The sequence below is a fragment of the Lynx rufus genome, unplaced genomic scaffold (genome assembly GCF_022079265.1).
Source record: "Lynx rufus isolate CCGP_SWC_20201006 ecotype Redwood Valley unplaced genomic scaffold, mLynRuf1.p SCAF_16, whole genome shotgun sequence".
In the NCBI taxonomy this organism is placed as follows: Eukaryota; Metazoa; Chordata; class Mammalia; order Carnivora; family Felidae; genus Lynx; species Lynx rufus.
The window spans coordinates 4636555-4657672 of NW_025814830.1; the positions used below are offsets into that span (position 1 = coordinate 4636555).

At 48.4% G+C, this 21118-nt stretch overlaps 1 protein-coding gene across 1 annotated transcript; it reads left to right on the forward strand.

Annotated features, from left to right (window-relative positions):
• Window positions 1-7248: 7248 nt before the first annotated feature.
• Window positions 7249-15856, forward strand: LOC124511773 (orphan sodium- and chloride-dependent neurotransmitter transporter NTT5-like). The gene is made up of 6 exons (XM_047079139.1): window positions 7249-8430; window positions 8585-8763; window positions 10170-10408; window positions 13992-14178; window positions 15409-15574; window positions 15781-15856. Exons 1-5 carry the CDS (start codon window positions 8316-8318, stop codon window positions 15430-15432), a joined length of 744 nt encoding a protein of 247 aa, XP_046935095.1. The 5' UTR covers window positions 7249-8315; the 3' UTR covers window positions 15433-15574; window positions 15781-15856.
• Window positions 15857-21118: the final 5262 nt, after the last annotated feature.

Sequence of the window (21118 nt, forward strand, 5' to 3'; positions counted from 1 at the left end):
TGGCCCCTCAATGTGTTTTTTAATTAAAAAACATTTTTTTTGAATGTTTATTTATTTTTGAGAGACAAAGCACGAGCAGGGAGGGACACAGAGAGAAAGGGAGACACAGAATCCGAAGCAGGCTCCAGGCTCTGAGCTGTCAGCACCAGAGCCTGACGAGGGCCCTGACCTGAAGTCGGATGCTTAACTGACTGGGTCACCTAGGCACCCCTCCCTCGGTGTGGTTTTAATCACCATTTCCCTTCTGTTTAAATAGTTTGAACCCTCTGATATATTGTTCACTGCCCATTTATTTGGAGGATGACTTTGGTGAAAGGTCTCCACATTTCCTGGAACATTTTTCTATTGGGTTATTTATATTTTTCTTATTAATTTGTAGGAGCTTTTTATAGATTCTGGACTTTTTTAAAAAACCTCCCTCAGCTACACGTGTGGCAGATTTTTTCTCTGTGGCTTTTAACATTTTTAATGCTGCCTCTTGACGAATAGATGTTCTGAATTCTAATGAACTCAAATTTACTTATTGTTTCCATTATGGTTAGTGTTTTCCAAGTCCTGTTTCTGAAATCTTTCTCAACCTACAGATCATGAAGATACTCCCTCTTATTAACTTCTTTAGAAGCTTTATGAATTTGCCTTTCATTTTTTAATCTCATGGTCAAATTTCATTGTTTCCATATGAATATACATTTTCCCATCCTAATTATTTAATACTGTCATTTCCATGATACTCTGGGTTGACATGAAATCTCTCTCCATTTATTTAAAATTTTTACTTCTCTTAATAATCTGTTTTAGGTTTTGGTATAGAAGTCTCATCTTTCTTTTGTTAGATTTATTCCTAAGCACTTGAAATATCTTAATGTTATTATTAATGCCATCTTTAATTTTTTTCATTACCTATTTATTTCTTGCTGGTATCTAGAAATGCTATTTATTGTATTCCGTTAACCCTGTATCCAGCCACCTTGCTAGACTCACTTGCTGGTCCTAATAATGTGTTTATAGATTCTGTTTTATGTTTTACATATGTAATCGTATCTGTAAATAATGACATTTTTTACTTCTCATCCCAACTTTACACTTTAAAAAATCTTGTTGCGCTTGCTGGCACCTTGTACCAATTATCGATTGCCACCCAAATGCTGCAGAACAAATTACTTCAAAATTCGTGAGTTAAAACAACAAGAATTTATTATTATACCTCATAAGCCATGAGGGTGGGCTCAACTAATATGTAAGGGCATTAGTTGACTGGCCATTGACTGTTCAACACTAGCTTGAGCTGGGACCACTGGAGTGATTCAGCTCAGCTCAGATTTACATGTCTCGTCTTCCAGCAAATTAGCCTAGATATGTCCTCAGGGTGATGACAAGAGTGTAAGAGAGCAAGAAGTGGGGCACCTGGGTGGCTCCGTCGGTTAAGCGTCTGACTGGTTTCAGCTCAGGTTGTGATCTCCCGGTTCTGAGTTCAAGCCCCACATAGGGCTCCGTGCTGGCAGTATGGAGCCTGCTTGGGATTCTCTCTTTCTCTCCCTCTCTCTCTGCCCCCCCCCCTCAAAAATAAATAAAAATTAAAAAAAAAAATGAAGAGAACAAGAAGCAACAAGGAAGGCCTTTTTCAGCAAGGCTCTGAATGGGCACACCAGCCCCAATGCAAGGGGTAGGAAAGTAGATTATGGCCTCGTTAGTAAGAGGAACTGCAGAATCACATTGCAAAGGGAGTGGATATAGGACAAACTGAAGACTTAGAACTATGAATGCTGTCAATCAGCCCAGACTTTAAATCCAGTTTGACTAGAAGGGACTGTGGTGGGCATCTTTGTCTTATTCCCGAACTCCAAGGGAAAGCTTTCAACATTTTATCATTAAGTACAGTATTTGCTGTAGCTTTTTTTGTAAATAACCTCTATGAAATTACAGATGTTCCTTTCTACTTCTAGTTTCCTAACGTTGTTTTTTTTTAATGTTTATTCATTTTTGAGAGATAAGAGAGAGACAGAGCATGAGCAGGGGAGGGGCAGAGAGAGAGGGAGACACAGAATCCGAAGCAGGCTCCAGGCTCTGAGCTGTCAGCACAGAGCCTGATGTGGGATTCGAACCTACAAACCATGAGATCATGACCTGAGCCAGTCTGACGCTTAACCAACTGAACCACCCAGGTGCCCCAGTTTGTTTGTTTTTTTTAAAGGAATGGTTGTTGGGTTTTGTAGAATATTTACACAAATAGTGATATGATTGTATCATTTTTATCCTTTTTATGTTATCATTGATTTATTTACTTCTTTTTTTAAATGTTTATTTTTGAGGGAGGGAGAGAGAGAGAGAGAGAGAGCACACGAGCAGGGGAGGGGCAGAGAGAGAGAATCCCAAGCAGGCTCCACACTGTCAGCACAGAGCCTAGTGCAGGGCTCAATCTCACCACCCAGGGGTCTCTGACATTTTACTTCTAAACTTCCCTGTATTACTGGAATAAACTCAATACAGTTGTGAAGTTATATTGTGTGTGTGTGTGTGTGTGTGTGTGTGTGTGTGTGTGTGTATGTTTTAGTTTATTTATTTTGAGACAGAGCACGAGTTGGGTAGCGGCAGAGAGAGAGAAAGAATCCCAAGCAGGCTCCACACTGTCAGCAGAGAGCCCAGTGTGGGTTAGAATTCACATACCATGAGATCATGATCTAAGTGGAAGTCAGATGCTCAACCGACTGAGCCACCCAGGTGCCCTGATATGTAGTATTTTCATTATCATTCTGTTCAAAATATTTTCTGATGTCCGTTATAATCAATTCTTTAACCACTGGTTATTTTTAAATGTAGTTCTTAATATCCAAACATAGGGATCTTTAAACTAATTTTTGTTAATTTCTAGCTTAATTGCGTGTGGTCAGAAGTGTACTCTGTGTGACTGTGATCCTTTGGAATTTGTTGAGATTTGCTTTACAGAAAATATGGTTGATTTTTTTGTGTAATTGTTTATCATGTTCTTTAAAAGTATGTAATCTGCAGGTGTTGAATATAATGTGTGTGTGTGTGTGTGTACATATAAATATATATTCATTAGGTCAAATGTGCTAATTAAGTTGTTCAGTTCTTCTATATCCTTAATGAATTTTTGCTCTTTATCTTTTATGCCTAAGATAAGTAGATTCTATCAATTTCCTACATTTTGAGGCCACATTAAGGAATGTATAACATTTTAGAGGCACTGGAGTGGCTCAGTCAGTTGAATGTCCAATTCTTGATTTCAGCTCAGGTCATGATTTCATGGTTTGTGGGATCGAGCCCCACGTCCCTGACAGCACAGAGCCTGCTTTGGATTCTCTCTCTCCCTCTCTCTCTGCCCCTCCCCCTACTCACACTCTCTCTTTCTCTCTCAAAAAAAAAAAAATGCATAACATTTTAGGATTCATATGTCTTCCCAGTGAAAGGGAACTTTTTATCATTATTAAATTTACCTCTTGGGGTGCCTGGGTGGCTCAGTCCTTTGGGTGTCTGACTTCAGCTCAGGCCATGATCTCCTGGTTTGTGAGTTTGAGCCTCAAGTCGGACTCTGTGCTGACAGCTCAGAGCCTGGAGCTTGCTTCGGATTCTGTGTCTCCCTCTCTCTCTGCCCCTTCCCCATTCACACTCAATCTCTCTCTCAAAAATAAATAAACATTAAAAAATTTTTTAATTTCCCTCTTTATCTCTGGAGGCTTTACTTTAAATATTAAATACATCTTAATAGGGGAGCCTGGGTGGCTCAGTCGGTTAGGCGTCCGACTTCGGCTCAGGTCATGATCTCACGGTCCGTGGGTTCGAGCCCCGCGTCGGGCTCTGTGCTGACAGCTCGGAGCCTGGAGTCTGTTTCAGATTCTGTGTCTCTCTCTCTCTGCCCCTCCCCTGTTCATGCTCTGTCTCTCTCTGTCTCAAAAATAAATAAACATTAAAAAAAATTTTTTTTAATAAAATAAAATAAATACATCTTAATATATAAATATTAAGTACATATAAACATTAATACTATAATGTGTAAAAATTATATATTAATATATTAGTAAAGCTATACAAGCTTTCTTTTGGGTAGAGTTTTCATGAAATACTATTTTCCATGCTTTTTACTTTTAATTATTCCAAATTCTTACATTTTAGGTGTCTCTTGTTAACAGCATTTAGTCTGATTTCAGGTTTTTATTAAGTCTGAAAACTTCATCTGTAAGTGGAGCATTCAGTCCATTTACATTTAATACAAATACTGAAATGTTTAACTTTAAATCTCCCATTTAATTAGGTGTTTTGTACCTGCCCTATCTACTCTAGATTACTTTTTCTCTTCTTCTTGCATTCTTTGTGCATGGTTTGTTTTTATTAGTCTATTTTTTCCCTCTTATAGCTTAGAAGTTCCATTTCTTTGCTGTTCTTTTAATGGTTCCCCTGGATATTAAATATGCATGCATTTTATCAAATAATATTTATCGGTACCCTAAGCGAACCAAACGAGAGTTCGTCCACCTGATGCTAAGCAAGCAAATAAAAACCGGCACCAAGCTTTTGCAGTGAAGAAAGATTTACTGGGTGGCCACCACCCAGGGGAACCAGGAGCTAATGCTGAAAAGTCCCAAACTCCCTGATGACTTCCAAGTGGGGGTGGGGGGGTGGAGTTGGAGGGTAGTTTAAAGGGTGAAAATTCAGGGTGAGGGTCTCAGGGTCTTGGATCACTCTGATTTTTTGTTTGTTTATTTTTGAGAGAGAGAGAGAGCGCACAAGCAGGGGAGGGGCAGAGAGAGAGAGGAAGACACAGAATCCGAAGCAGCTCCAGGCTCTGAGCTGTCAGCACACAGCCCGATACAGGGCTTGAACTCACAAACTGTGAGATCATGACCTGAGCCACAGTTGGAGGCTTAACCGACTGAGCCACCCAGGCGCCCCAGATCATGTTGATTAATTAAGGATTCGCTCAACTATATTTCCTTTCTTGACCATCTTGACCTTCTGGCAAGTTCCTGACTGGTCTGGGTGTGACTGGAGCAGGGCCATCGCTCTGCTTTAGGGGCCTGAACCGATAAACCATTCTGAGCAGACTGCATTAGTGATGTCATCTCTAGAGTACAGAGGCAGAAGTTCCACATCCTGTGACTACTAAGCCGCAAATTATTATGTTTTCTTGCAAACGCGGCACCTTAGACTTGTTACCTCCGGCAGAACAGCATCCCACAGACTTTTCAGGAGGCAACTCATTTCCTGAGGCAGTTTCTTTAACAGTAGCTAAGGGCTACGTGACTCTGGTCAGAAGCAGCTGAGAGCCCCATGTCTAAATTGGGGGGGGGGGGCTTGCATCGCTGGTCTCAGGACTTTTATCCTCTTCCCGGACAATAAAAAGTACTTACAACTATTAAATTCCACTAACCACCCTCCTTATCTTCACTGTGGTGCAATTCTTACTCTTTGCTTAATTAAAACCAAACAAGATGTTACCATTACTTTTTGTGCAGTCTCAGTTCCATCCCCATATTTGCATTTCCATTACTCCTGATTCCTTTCTGCATGTCTGACCTTCCATCGAGGATAATTTCCTCTCTTGGGGCGCCTGGGTGGCTCAATCGGTTGAGTGTCCCTCTTTGGCTCACAGTTTGTGGGTTTGAACCCTGCATCGGGCTCTGTGCTCACAGCCCAGAGCCCACTTTGGATTCTCTGTCCCCCTCGCTCTCTGCCCCTCCCCCGCTCTCAGAAATAAACATTTTTTTAAAAAGATAACTTTCCCTCTTATGGAAGAACCCTCCGTCTTATTTCCTGGAGTTGAGGGCCTTCTGGTGAGAGCACTCTCTGAAGTTTTGTCTTTATTCCATCTTCATTCTTGAAATAATTCGGGGATCCACTAATTCCCAGCTGGTTGCTGTATTGCTTTTGACAGTGGCTGATGCATAAATTGTTCCACAATCTAATCCAGTTAAATTCAGGCTTTTTTACGGCAGTAAGTTTTTGAACTCAGTGTTTGACGTTTGTTCTGACGCCAGGAGGGATCTTCTTAGCTCTTTCCCCCGTTCTCTCTAGTGTATTCCTGGCCTAAATTTACTGATTTTGAGTGTGCCCTCAGGCTTAAACTTCTTCACACCCTGTTTCAAATAAAGTCAGTTCCTTTGGGAAGAGCTTCTGGGCCCATTTGTTCTGAAGGCCTGTCTCTCTCCCAGGACAAGATCTTCAGAGCTGGATGGGAACAGAGGCCTGCTTCTCTCTGAGTGCTTTTGGAGCAGGGTGCCACGTGGAGCATTAACCTCTGGTCTTACTGAGTTGCCCCTCCTGACATATAACCTCCACCTCACCAATGAGCTGGGGCAAGGCGGTGACCAGGGCCCCCAGTATTCTCCACTTGTCGGGCCACAAATGAGGGCAGAGTGGAAGAAAGGGCTCCGGACCTTTATACCACACACTTTCCTGGAATTTCGTCTCTGCCACGTGTCGCCAAAAAGGAATGACAAATGCTGGTGATCTGCCCCTCCTGGGAAGGTGCCTGTAGCCTCTGAGTGGGAACTGGGGAGAGAGGGAACCACGTGCAGTTTCCACAGCACTGGGCCGGGAGTGAGGAGGGAGGGAGCAGACTGTGGGTCACGTGCCACAGACTCTCCCTGTTCATGGTGAGTTTTGGTAGATTTTCCTGACTAAACGTTTGCTGTGTGCCCTGAAGACATTTTCCAGAGTCCTTGAATGTTTTCTTTCTTGGTAATGTTCACAGGCTGTGTTTGTTTCACTAGGGGATGGGTCCACAGAAACTCACTGCTCCCCCCCGCCATCTTGCTGCCTTTCCAGAAATAGAACCCCAAGGAAGCTCTTTACCCAATCTCTATACCCACCTTAGATCTCTTGAATCAGAATCTGGAAGAGTGAGGCTTGGAGAATGAAAGGCAGGAGTCTGGAGGTTTTTGAGAGCTCCTCAAATGGTTGGGATACACAGGTTTGAGAACCGCTGGCCTAGAAGCCCGCATGCATTAGCTGGGCCAAGTAGACTAGAAGGAGAAAGGAAAGAAACCTGAGTTTCTTGAGTCTTTACTGTGTCCTTGGCACTCAATATCCACTATGTCATTTTTAATCCTTTCAGATGGGGCTGATTTTTTTTTTTAACTAAGTTTTTTAAAGTTTATTTATTTATTTTGAGAGACAGAGCATGAGCTTGAGCAGGGAAAGGGTAGAGAGGGGGGAGAGAGACAATTCCAAGCAGGCTCCACATTGTCAGCGTGGAGCCATGTGGGGCTTGAACTCACAAACTGTGAGATCATGACCTGAGCCAAAACGAAGAGTCAGACGCTTTTAAGCGACTGAGCCACCCAGGTGCCCCCAGATGGGGCTAATGTTCAGCTGACATTCCACGGGCTATGGCTGGTTCATTCTGATTGGTGCTCACACCATAACATTACTAAATATTTTGAAATTCATCTAGCTTGTAAGATGAGAGAGAAAAAAACAACAACAACCGAGTCTCAAGGCGATGAAATTATTTGCCCAAAGTCCACTAGTGAGAAGGGCCAAGAGGTAAATTGTGGCCCTTTGTTGCCCTGAAACCCTGCCGGCATGAAGTTTCAGTGTCTGAGACATAGCCTGTAAAGTCTGCTATTTTTGATGACCCCAAGATTCCGTCAGGAGTTAGTTGGCCTGAAAGAAGAAAGTCATGGAGTCCCTTGAAGAAATATCAGAGAAAGAGGCTCCCAAAGGACCCAGAACTTCCTCCTTCCTGTCCGGGAAGCTCACAGCCAAGGAGATTCTGGCCACCAAGACCCAAAACTACTTTGCTGAGACTAAAAGAACCGAGCATATCTTAATGCAGGTTGCTTTCTCCATTGGGCTGGGTAGCATATGGCGTTTCCCTTACCTGTGTCAGCGGAACGGAGGAGGTAAGGCCAAGGACCTGGGTCTTGAGTTTGGGGAAGGAGTTTTAAGGCTTGAAGCCCAGACTCCCGGGTCCTGGGGGAGGAGACACCTGGAGGTTCACCCAGACTTCTAGGGGATAAAGAGGAGGGGGGCCGGGACTCCTGGCTGCCTGAGCACAGCGCCTGGCTCCCTTCTCCAGGCAGCTTTATCCTGATGTACTTCTTCATGCTCCTCTCGTTTGGGATTCCCCTCCTGTACGTGGAGATGATCATGGGGCATTGGCTGCGTGTGGACAACATCCGGGTCTGGAAGCAGCTCGTCCCCTGGCTGGGCGGCATAGGATACGCTAGCATATTGGTGAATGAGGGGCCCGGGCAAGAGGCATCCCCAAGTCACCCCTTGTGGTCTCCAGGCCCCCCGTCTCTGTCCATCCTGTCCCTCAGGCCCACTGTGTCCACCCCTAGGTGTGCATCTTGATGAGCTTGTATAATAGCATCATCATCACCTGGAGCCTCTCCTACCTGGCCAACTCCTTTGATAACTCCCTGCCCTGGAACCAGTGCCCACTGGTGAAGACCACCAATGTCACTGGTGAGGAGAGGGAGAGAGGAGGCCGGCAGGGCCAAGGGAGGCAAGGGCACCAAGGAGCAGGAGAGAGGCAGTGAGAGCCACGGGGGAGGAAGTGAAGAGCGGGGGACAGGCACCCAGTGAGGTGGTGCCTAAGCACCTGGGTCCCCCCCCCCAGACCTCTCTTGCCTTCGGACTGTGTCCCACCAGTACTTCTGGTACCACACCACCCTGAGCGCCTCAGGCCACATTGAGGAAGGGGTCGACGCCCTCGTCCTGCACCTCACACTGGGCATCTTCGCAGCCTGGTTCCTCCTCTTCTTAACCATGATCACAGGGCTGAAGATTTCAATGCAGGTAAGCCACCACCCCTACCCCCCCACCGACCCCGCCACAATCCGGCCGGACACCATCCCACTCCTTCCTGCTGACCTCTCTTCTCTAATCCCCAAGACCCTCCCACACTCCCAGAGGACAGGCTCTGCCATCCAGGGCTCCCCAAGGCAGCAGCGTCAACCCCTCCTGTCACAAAGAACTGCCCCTGTCCCACCCACTGCAGGAAGGAGCGCCTGGTACCCACTCTTCCCCATGCCTCACCCCCAGGTCACAGCAGTGGAGACCTTCTAGAGCAGACCACAGCCTCGCCCCTTGAACCTTGCACCCTGTGCCTGCCCGCACATTGACAGGGCCTGTTAATCCCTGAAGGAGCCAGTTGGCTACCAGTTCCTTTCCAGAGTCTTCCATTTTATTTTATTCCAACCCATACTTCCAATCCACGCCCCTGTCACCTGGATCATCTTCTCCTTACGTGGAAAATTTATTCTGGTGTGTTTATTAGGTCACTTCAGTTAACCTTACCCGCAGCTTCTGGCCCCCAAAACAGTTCATGCAGTCGGTTTCCACCCCATGTGTCCCTGGAGCCATCTCTCCACAGCCTTCGAGATAAAGCAGATTTTACTAAAGGCTCAGTAGGGGCACATGGAGGGAGGGGGCCTGCCTTCCTCTCCCAGAGCGGAAAGAACCAGAAATACTTCAAAATTCCCACTGACCGTGTTACTCTCTCCCAAAGTCTCTCCTCGGTTGCTTTTCCTCTGTCTTCACCGGTGACATTGTCCCATGCGGTTAACTCACGCCGAGACCATAAAACCCAGGCAGATGATAATGTCCAGCTGCCCTACCACATAAAAGCCATCACTACTTGGTGTCTCACCCCTCCCCTCTGAGCAGCTTATTGGTAGATTCTTCCCCCAAAACAACATCACCGTCTCCTAAGGATAATCCTCCGACAGCTCCCTCATGTCACAGCCAGGCCACCTTCACCCGGCTCAGCCCAGCTTATCTCCCTCTCTCTAGGCCTGCCGACCCGTGCTCCCTGTAATGCTTGCCTCCGCCTGCCCCTCCTCCCCCCTTCTCCTGACTTCTGGTTTCTGTCTTGACCCACCTGGCCAGATCCTGATTTTTTCGGTATTCCTCCTCTACATCCTCCTCCTCTGCTTCCTCATCCGAAGTCTCTTCTTGGAAGGTGCAGTCGCCAGCCTCAGACGTATGGTGACCACAGAGGTGAGGCTGGGGACTCCACACCTCCTCCCTCCCACAGCTCCCCAGGCCTTCTCTGACTCTTCTTCTCAGACACCTTTCCTAAGGCCCCCAGCCTGCCCCTCATCCCTCTGCTCCCCAGCCCAGCTTGCCCTTCTTCCAGCTCACCGACGGGTCTACCCTCAGGCTCACCCCCAAACGTCTCTCTCTCCCAACCCCATCCACAGCTCTCATCCTGGGCCTCACTGGACCTCTGGCGTCAGGCAGGAGGCCATGTGGTTTATTCCTTAGGCCTGGGCCTGGGCACCACCATCAACTTCTCCTCCAAGGCTGGAGGCAACAGCTACATCCAGGTGGCCTCCTTGGTGGCCCTGGTCAACCTGGTGACCTCATTGCTGCTCACATCCATCATCTTTATAGTGCTGGAGTTCTGGGCCACCACCAGCGGCCACACCTGTGTTGAGAAGTGAGTAATTACAGCCTTGCAGGTCCAACAGGAGGTCCCTCCCTCCACTTTGGCAATCCCCCAGCCTCATGGGCCTTCACGCTCCGGCCTCTCCAATAATAATAACAATAACAGCAACAGTTATCATAGTCATCATAATATCACATTCTCAGAGAAAGCTGCCAAATGATAATAGTCTAAAAACTTTTTTTAATGTTTATTTATTTGGGGGTGGGGGTGGGGGGAAGGGACAGAGAGAGAGGGAAGGAGAATCCCAAGCAGGGTCTGTGCTGTTAGCACTGAGCCTGAAGTGGGACTCAGTCCCACAAACTGTGAGATCATGACCGAAGCTGAAACCAAGCATCGGATGCTCCACCAACTGAACCACCTGGGTGCCCCCAAATGATACTGTTCTAATATCCACCACTTTATAGATAAGAAAATAGGCCCAGAGACAGGACTGTCCAAAGGTTTCCATAAATTGTAGTTGGTGTAAAGAAGACTTCAAAATCAATTCTTTAACTCGCAGAGGTTGTACAGCATCCTGGGCCACAATCAAAGGTTACTGGCCTAGGCTACATATTGGAATCATTTGGGGAACCTTAGAAAACACTTACACCTGAGTCTCACTTCCAGCGATTCTGATTTACTTGGTCTGGGATGCCTTCAGGCATTGGGATTTTTTTTTTTTTTTAATGTCCAAGGCGGGGGATGCCCGGATGGCTCATAGGTTAAGCATCTGACTTCAGCTCAAGTCATGATCTCACAGTTCATGAGTTCGAGCCCCACATTGGGCTCTGTGCTGGTAGCTCAGAGCCTGGAGCCTGTCTTGGATTCTGTGTCTCTGCCCCTCCTCTGCTCTCTCTCTCCCTCTCTCTCTCAAAAATAAACAAACATTAAAAAAATTTTATAAAAAAAAAATCTCCGGGGCGCCTGGGTGGCTCAGTCGGTTGAGCGTTCGACTTCGGCTCAGGTCATGATCTCACAGTTCGTGGGTTCGAGCCCCGCATCAGGCTCTGTGCTGACCGCTTGCTCAGAGCCTGGCGCCTGCTTCAGATTCTGTGTCTCCTCTCTCTGCCTCTCCCCACTCCCGCTTTGTCTCACTCTGTTTCTCAAAAATAAATAAATGTAAAAAAAAAAAAAAAATCTCCAAGGTGGGATTTTTCTTCCAGTTAGGATGTTGAAGGATGCAAAAGTCCATGCTTCCTTGGTACCAGCAATTTTAAAAATGGATAAAATAAAAATAATACTTTCCTATAATGTTACTGAAGAGCAGTAGACACAAAGGAGCCCCCATGAACTAAATAAAGCCTGGAGAGTAATGAGTTCATCGTACATGAGCAAAGAGCCACGAATGCCTTCATATCTGGGGGTAAGTGGCTCCTCGGGTGCGTGTGGCTGGAGGCACAGGCCTGTCACGGATGGAGAGACTTTGCACTGACAAGGAGAAACCGTGCAAGCATTTAATAACAGTATGGGCTGCCAGCAGGTGTTGGAATCGCAACGAGCCCCCAAGGAGGAAATACACCACTGGACCGAACGGTTTGCCTCTCTATTCCCAGGAAAGGTTTTTGGAGAAGAGGCAGAAGTGCACGGGAGACAAGGGAACAAGCAGAGGAGCTCCGCCTAGTCTTGTGGTTTCAGGACCTGTGGCCCCACTGGAGCTGTGTGCGAAGACAAACCCAAAACATCTACAGCTACTATCCAGCCCACTTCAACCCAAATAATGACAACATCAAAGATATTAGTCCTCATGGTGGGGGGGAAGGGCAGTGTGCAGGAAGTTGGGGGCATGGCCCGAGGGCAACGTGAGCCCTCCTTAATCCCATTTGAAGGCAGAGAAAAAACTAATGAAAACTGTCACCCACCCCAGCTCGCCTCAACGCTTAGAAAACTAACTAAATAGCCCTAACTCTTAGCTGCCTGTTGGAATAAAAGTCTTAAATTTATCGAGATTTCGCAAAATAAAACAGATCACAGACCTTCCTCCTTTGTTGTTCTATCTACAACGCCCCACGTGGAATTGAACACTCTCGAGACATTCCGAAACCCAGAAAAATAGAATCCACAGCCAAGAGAAAAAAAAAGAAGACCCAAAGATCATCAAGACATTAGAATCAGCAGACAAGACCTTTAAAACACCGATTATAAATATGTTAAGGGATTGCATAGAAAAGATGAATAAAATGGAAGCAATGGAGGTATTTTAGGAAAGATATGGAAAATCTAACAAAGGACCACATGGAAATTACAGAACTCAAAAAGTCGATGAAAACAAAGTTTCACTGGATGTATTTAGTATTCATCCAGCAGAATAAAGGATCAGTTAATTTGAGGACAGGTAAATAGAGGTTCTACAAAGTGAAACACAAAGAGGAAAAAAAAGAACGAAAAAACTGAAGAAGACTTTCAGTGACCTATAGGACTAATATATGTGGGGGGGAGGGTTAGTTTATTTTTTATTTGTTCTGAAAGAGAGAGCAAGCGGGGGAGGGGCAGAAAGAGAGAGAGAATCCCAAGCAGGCTCCGTGCTGTCAGTGCAGAGCCCGATGAAGGGCTCAATCTCATGAACCATGAGATGACCCGAGCCAAAATCCAGTTGGACACTTAACCAACCGAGCCACCCAGGCGCCCCAAGATTAATCTATGTTTATTTGGAGTTGTGGGAGGAGAGGTATAATGGCTGAAACTGCAAACAATCCAAATGTCTGCTAGGAGGTGAGTAGCTAACAAATCTTAGTATAGTCGTTCAATGAATGGAATACTATCTGCCAAATAAAATGAATGAACTGGGTTTATTAGTGTATATTTTTTAATGTTTATTTTTGAGACGGAGACAGAGCGTGAGTGGGGGAGGGGCAGAGAAAGAGGGAGACACAGAACCTGAAACAGGCTCCAGGCTCTGAGCTGTCAGCACAGAGCCCGACATGGGGCCCAAACCCATGAACCGCGAGATCACGATCTGAGCCGAAGTCGGACGCCCAACCAACTGAGCCACCCAGGCGCCCCTATTAATATTTTTTAATGTTTATTTTTGAGAGAGAGAGAGAGCATGAGCAGGAGAGGGGCAGAGACAGAGGGAGACACAGAATCTGAAGCAGGCTGCAGGCTCTGAGCTGTCAGCACAGAATGTCATGTGGGGCTTGAACTCATGAACCACAAGATCATGACCTGAGCCGAAGTCCAATGCTTAACCGACTGAACCACCCAGGTGCCCCCAAATATCCCCCTTTTTATTAGGACACCAGTCCTACTGGATTAGGGGCCAGTATGACCTCATCTTCAATTACTTCTGTAACAACCCTCTTTCCAAACAAGGTCACATTCTGAGGTAGTGGGCCTTAGGACTTGAACATATGAATTTAGTGGGGGCACACTTCAACCCATAACACTGAGGAGTCCTAGCTACAACAAATCTAGAATCTTCTGCCCCTTCGGGGACTCCCCAGCGCAACTCCCCTGCCCCAAGTCCACCTGATTCACTTCCGGCCCCTGTCTATTTGCCCTTGTGACTCGGCTGAACTCCTCTTGCACAGCTCACTTTCCTCTCAGGCAGCAGAGGGGCCACACTGCTCACCACGTTTCCTTTGCTTTTCCCGTTCAGGAGTGTCTCAAAATTGATAAGCCTGATAAAAAAGGGGGTGCTGCCTCAGGATGCCAAGCCCCCGGAAGACATCCTCCTCCTGCCCGCCCTGGACTACCTAGACTGGATCAGCAATCTCCCTCAACACCTCCAGTACCCGGTCATCCGCTTCTCCCCATCCTGCAGCATCATGACCCAGAAGGATAAGGTGTGTTTGTGGGGGTGGGAGGGTGCTTCCCAGAGGCCCCACAGGACACTGGGAAATGCATTTCCCAGGAGCCTCATGGGCCACCCACGCATCTTCAGAGGAAGGTGGCAGTTATAATCAAGTTTCCACCACCGTTACCTGTGCACTAGGGTCTTCGCTAAGTGGTCACTTGACTTTAATCCTCACATCAACCCTAGGAGCCCAGTTTGTTAGAGGAGGAAACTGCGGCCTCAAGAGGTAAAGCTCACACAGCTCAGGAAAGCAAGCAGGGCAAACACTCAGCCTTCTGCCGTCTGCCCACCACTCTCTGCCTCTTTCCTCTGTCCGAGACAGACATTGCTAATCGATCACTGCACCATTTCCTCCCCCCCCAATCCAGACCCACCACTGCCTGAGAGCCCTTCTCCCCCACAGTTCATGGAGGGCCCTGGCCTGGCATTCGCAGCTTTCTCCCAATCCATCTCGCTGTTCCCTGGCGCCTCTCTCTGGGCCATCCTCTTCTTCTTGGCCCTGGTCATCATGGGGCTGAGCACCTTGATGAGCATCTTGGAAGGCATTGTCTGTCCCCTCCAGACCTCCTTCTCCCTCTTCAGGAGGTATCCCAAGCTGCTCTCAGGTACTGTGGGTTCTCGGCCTAGCAAAGACCCTGCCCTGCTGCCCCCTCTCCCCAGGCCACCCCAATCTCTAGAGCTCACTTTGACCCCTAGCCCAGCCCTGCGCATAGACCTCAGTGTGGCCAAACCTGCCTTTGTCACAGTGCTCATCTGCTTGGGAGGTTTTCTGGGCAGCCTCGTCTTCACCAGTCACGCTGGCAGCTACATAATGTCCTTGTTTGATGACTGCCTGGTCTCGCTCACCCTCATCGTCATTGTGGCCTTCCAGAATGTGGCCCTGGCCTGGATCTATGGAGCCAGGAGGTGACGTCCAAGCCCCGGGGGCCCATCCAGCCAGGGACCCACCCCAGGTCTCTGCTCCCTTTGTCCATCCCACAGCAGGGGTCCCAGCCAGCGGCTGGCGGGGTACAGGCACAAGGAGCAGTCAGGAACCAGGGGCCATAGGGGACAGTCTGAAGGCAGAGGGCTGGAGCACCACACGCATGCAGGTTCCCGTCCTCAGCGAGGGCCCAGCAGGACTTGGCAGCCAGTGAGAGAACAGCTCCCAAGCGCTCGGGTCCCGGCTGCCAGAGGAGGGCTCCTACCCAGACATCTACGCCTGTTGTTCCCTCCCCAGGTTCAGGGAAGAAATGTTCAGTAAGCTGGGCCGCCTGCTGTGGTCCTTCTTCACTTTCCTGTGGCGCTACGTGACCCTGCCTGGGCTGCTGGCCCTCTTCACCATCTGCCTCACGCAGCTCCACCGGAGGGTACCGTCCTACTACATCGCCTGGAACAGCAGTATGGTGAGGTCCCCCTACCCTGGCCTCTCACCACCACTCCGGGCCCCGTTCATCTCATCTCCCACTCCACGGAGACCCGAGGTCTGGGCTCCTTCCATCCCCAGGGAACCTTTAGCCAGCTTCCCAGTCCCTGGGGAGTGGAATCCCCAGCATTGCAGGGATTGAACCCCCTCCTCCCTCCCACCCTGCTCCCTTCTTTCGGCCTCCAGAGCCAGGAAGTGAAACAGCCCTACCTGCAGAGCACCCTGAGCTGGGTCACCTTCCTCAGCATCCTCACCTTTCTGCCAATCCCAGTGCAGCCACTCCACCACTGGTGGCACCTCGAGGACCACATTGCTTCTGATCCCTTTGAAAAGCTACAGTCCAAAAAGATGCCCTTGGTGCCCCCCAAGTCGTTGCAGTACCCCAAACACCAATTGGTGACGTCCCAGAAGACAGACACTGAACGCTCATCTAGAAAAGTCAACCCACCCTTGATTAGGAGGCTGAACCTGAGCTCCTTATGGAGGTTCAGCCTGCCCTTGAGTGAGTACAACCAGAGCTCTTCCTGGTTCAGCCTGCCTGTCATTTCATCCCTGACATCTGCGCTGTCCATGAGGAATGCCAGCACTCCCGTTTCAAGGCAGGTGAGCCCGGCCTCAGTAACCATAGACAACGGTGACAAGAGCAGGGAGACCCAGGAAGAAAATTAGGACTCTGTTCAATAACTGGTGACACCACCCATTTTTCCAAATCTGGCATTAGCGTCCATCTTGCTACAGAAATAACCGGTCCTGTCGGGAAGTAGGGAGAGGGACACATGGAAATTTTGCCTAGCAACCACTGACATCACTCAGTTGGCCTTGGGAGGAAACGGACAACTCAGGAGCGCCTTCCTCTCCTGGAATAATACCGATTCTGCTAAGTGGAACACTCTGCTCTGGGGTTGGAGAATTCAGAAGAAATCAACTCAGCCATTCACAGGGCTGCACCTAGGGCCTCCTTTCTCCCTGTGAGGAGGGAGCATCATGTTGGCATGATGGAGATGGGCCTCAAGGCACTTTCCGGGATCCAGCCTTCCCAGTTATGGAGACAGACAGTGTTCTCTCCAAACCCCAAACTCCACCACCAGCCTGGAACACTGGGGTAGCTAACACCTCCAGGGCTGCTCTCTCAGAATGGGGCTGGGATAACAAAGCTGAGTCAATAAATTGATCCACTGAGACCCCGTGCACAGGCTGTGGGCACAGTGTTCTTTCCATCAGCCTCCTTCTACACACATATCGTCCAGATCTGGTGAGCTGAGTGTCCAATCTGGTGATTCCAATCTCCCACTCCCTTTGGGACACAGATACTGAGTTTCTAGACTCCTCCTTGTTCTGGAGTTGAGCCAAACCATTGGGGAACTTTGCAGCAATCAGTATCACTCAATCTAGAAAGTGTGTTAACCCTTAAACCTAACTTGGTAGTTGGGTGACCATACTAAATGTCTTATAATTATCATCTACCAAGAGGGTAGCATGCCTAGAACAGCACCTGGCAGGTAGGTCCTCTCTAGCTATCATGCTTTGTTCTCACGTGGGGTGGTCGGTCACCCACTTGGGTGCTGGGAGGGAGGTCACCTGGATTCTGTGGGCTCAGGACCCAGGAGTCCTAGAGAAAGAACTTAGAGCTTACTAGGTTTGTCTGCAGGGATAAGTGGCACCACCCTACCTCTTTGAATATCAGATGGAGTGAAGGCACCTGGGGGGTGGGGGGGGAGGCACCTTCTAGAAGCCACACCTCTTAGGGACTTCCTGGGTAACTCCCCATCCCCAGAGGTCATGACCTTGGGCATCAAGGTCCCATCACCACCCTCTCTGGTTCCCAATCACCTCCCAAGTGCCTGCCTGCCCATTCATACCTTCTATTTACCTCAGAGGCCTCTAAACATTCTTTATCACACTCCCCTATCCATGACAACCTTTTGAGAAAATATTCCCAACATATGTAAGAAATCTACTTGTGACCTGCTGTCATTCTACATATTTAATATTGGCAAAGCTTTGTCTTGCTTAATTTGGTTGAAAAAAATCTAAATTTTTCCTCCTGCATCTCCAGTGTAAATGGCTTCTACAACCTGATTTGAAGAGCCCCGGAAAAGGCAGAGGCAGAAGCTCACAGGCCCTTCCTTGTGTCTAAGACTCACCCCTCCGGCCTTCCTGCCTCCTCCCTTGCTCTCTAGGGACCCTGGGTCTGGGATGACATGGCTCAGGAAACGAGCTGGGTGGAGAGGGCCTGGTCCCCGTACCCTCTCTCACCCTCTCTGAGTCTCTTCCCCTCTCCGAGCCAGGGCTGGCCACCCCAGGCCGGGTATGCCAAGAGTCCGGCGGGGTAAGATAAAAGCCAGTGTAGATGATGCATCTTAACCCACGTAGGGCTCTAGCAAGAAGGTGTTTTTTTGTGCGAGGTTGTGGGGCGAGAAGTCCCGGCATGGAGGACGCGGTCCCAGGTCCTCTGGGACCTCAGAAGCTCCCAGGCCTCTGTTAGCACTTAGACAAGGCAACAGACGGGCCCTTTGCTGGGCTCCTTCACGCACCTCTCCTTCCAGGGAGTGGATACTGCAGGAGGCTCAGAGAAGAGAAACAGCTGCTCTGAGATCAAGTAACCAGTGACTCAGGTGCAAATAGAATTGAGGTCCTCGGGTTTCTAGTCTGGGAACCTTTTGTTTTTCATTTCCATACCAGGTTAACCACTTCTTGACCTACATTCCCCAGTCTGAGGTGGGTGCTTCCACAAGCATGGAGGCGAAAATGAGGACATTTGAGGTGACCTGTGTGCCGGGGGTAGGCGGGGGGGGGGGGGGGAGGCACGGCGGTTGGCGATCTTGGTGAAAGTGGAGTGGGAGCCTCTGGCCCCTCTGCAATGGCTGTGGTGGAAGAGGTTTTGCAGCAGGGGTGAGGGGGGTTGTTTTCAACGTTTTTATTTATTTTTTTGGGACAGAGAGAGACAGAGCATGAACGGGGGAGGGGCAGAGAGAGAGGGAGACACAGAACCGGAAACAGGCTCCAGGCTCCGAGCCATCAGCCCAGAGCCTGATGCGGGGCTCGAACTCACGGACCGCGAGATCGTGACCTGGCTGAAGTCGGACGCTTAACCGACTGCGCCACCCAGGCGCCCCGAGGGGGGTTGTTTTAACCTGGATTTGGATGACCATACATTGGCTAAGTTAAGCCACATGCGTGGCATCAGCAAGTAGCTGCAGCTCAGACGGGAGTCGACAAACCTTTCCTATAAAGGACCAGATAATAAATATTTTTGGCTTTACAGGACATATGGCCTCTATTGTATATTCTTTGTTATTTGTTTTTTTTTTTTTTATAACTTTTAAAAAGGTTAAAAAAAAAAATCAGTCCTAGCTCAAGGGCCAGAGATAACAGGCCGTAGTTTGCCAACCTCTGGTCTAGAGCCATGTCAGGCCAACAAGAAAATGCTGGTGGCTAAACCAGAATTTAGTTTGAACTCCCTAGTTGGCCCGCTTTGGGCTAGGCTGTCATCCAGAGGGTTGGAACCACCAGGCTGTCCAGCAGAAAGATGACCCAAGAATGGTCAGGAACCAGAATCCTTAATTTTCAGAATAAGTCTTTGTAACTCCCCCACCCCTTCAGCCTCAGCCATTATCCAGGAGACAGTCTGGAAGAGATGAAGCCTCTCCGGAAACACGCACATTCAGGGACCAAACCGCCTACCTAAGGTGTGTGGACCAGGAGAACGCGAGGAAGGTAGTCCGAAATATATTCTGAGCTGATTTTTGAGGAAATCGTTCCAATAATACCAGATGCTTGTGGAGGGTAGGGAAAAGAGAAAGTCTCATCCAATACCTTAACTATAAATTTCAGTCTGTCTTCCCGGGTTGGCTTTGGGGTTGGGTGGCTGCCGCACCCCAGGGGATACTACCAGTTAGTTGACCTACCCTAAAACGAAGACGTAAGGCTAGAGAGTCACAACGCCTCCAGGGGCGGGGCCTCCTCTTTCAGGGAGTGTTTCACAGCAAAGCGGGAACAGCCGCCTTTTCCTAAAAGGTGCGTTCATGGAGGTTGTGTCAGCAGGTGGCGCTGTTGTGCTGGGAAATGGCCTCCCTGAGGGCCGCGGCAGGCGTGAGGACAGGAAAACCGGGATTCCCCTTTCTCCTTTTGGGATTCCTGCAATTTCTGTAGACCGCCCTGGAGACGACCGCACGTGCTCCAGTCTCTGGACGGGAGAATCCCCTGACAACAGGACATTCACAGTACGGACCGGAGAAACATGTACTAGTAGAAGCCATAACAGCACGTTGAACTGGCCCCAGGGCCCCTACCCAACAGTCACTTCAGCTTACTTTCCCCCAGTGTGCCTCATCAGTTGAATTCAGGTTTTTCTCCTTGGGGAACATGGACCAAGGAGCTTCAGCAAAATCTCCACCTGTGAGCTATACAAGAGCCGCAAAAGGCTGATCCTTGTTGGAGGCTTGAGGACCAACCACTCGTCTTTCCTAAACTACGAAATGTCTGAGCCCACATAGTCCTCAGGTGATGACTTGGGTCACGGGGCCTTCTTTTTGTCTTCATTTAAAACCCACCTATTCCTAGTTCACTGTGATTGGGTGGCAGGCAACGCAACAAAAGTGGTGGAGCTCATTGCTAACAGTCATTCCTTCCAAAGATGCACAAAGGGCCGACAAGCGCAGGTGAAGAAGGTCAACGTCATTAATCATCAGGGGAACGCAAATCAAGCCCACAATGAGATACCACTTCACACCCACCAGAATATCCATAACCAAAGAAAATGGAAAGTCCCAAGTGTCAGTGTGGATCTGAAGAAATCGGAACCTCAGGCATGGCTGGTGGGAATGTGAAATGTTGTAGCCACCGTGAAAATCAGCTTGGCAGTTCCCCAAAAAGTTAAACATAGAAATATCAGCAATTCCACTCTAGGCACACACCCAAAGGAACTGAAGACACTGTTCAAAAAACAAAACAAAAACAAAACCTTGTACGTGAACGTTCATAGCATTATTCACAATCGTCAAAAAGTAGAAACCATCCAAATGTCCATCAACGGATGAATGGACAAAAGTGGTAAGTCCACACCGTGGATGTTATTCAGTCACAGGAAGGCATGAAATTCTGATACAACACCGATGAACCTTGAAAACACTGTGCTAAGTGAAACAAGTCAAACACAGGGGACCTCTTATGTTCTGATTCAATGTGTATGAAATATCCAGGATAGGCAAATCTAAGCGATAGCAGAATGGTGGTTGCCGGGGGCTGGGGAAAAGAATGAGCGGTGAGTTCTTCATGGGTACAAGGTTCCTGTTTGGAGTGAACACTTCTGGAACTGGATAAATAATAAACTGGAAAAAAAATCTGTGCCCTTCCCCTGCTCATGTTCACTCTCTAATAAAAAATTTGGGGGGATAGGGGACGTCTGGTGGCTCAGTCGTTTAAGTGTCTGACTTCGACTCAGGTCATAATCTCCCGGTTTGTGAGTTCGAGCCCCACATCCATCGGGCTGTGTGCTGACAGCTCAGAGCCTGGAGCCTGCTTC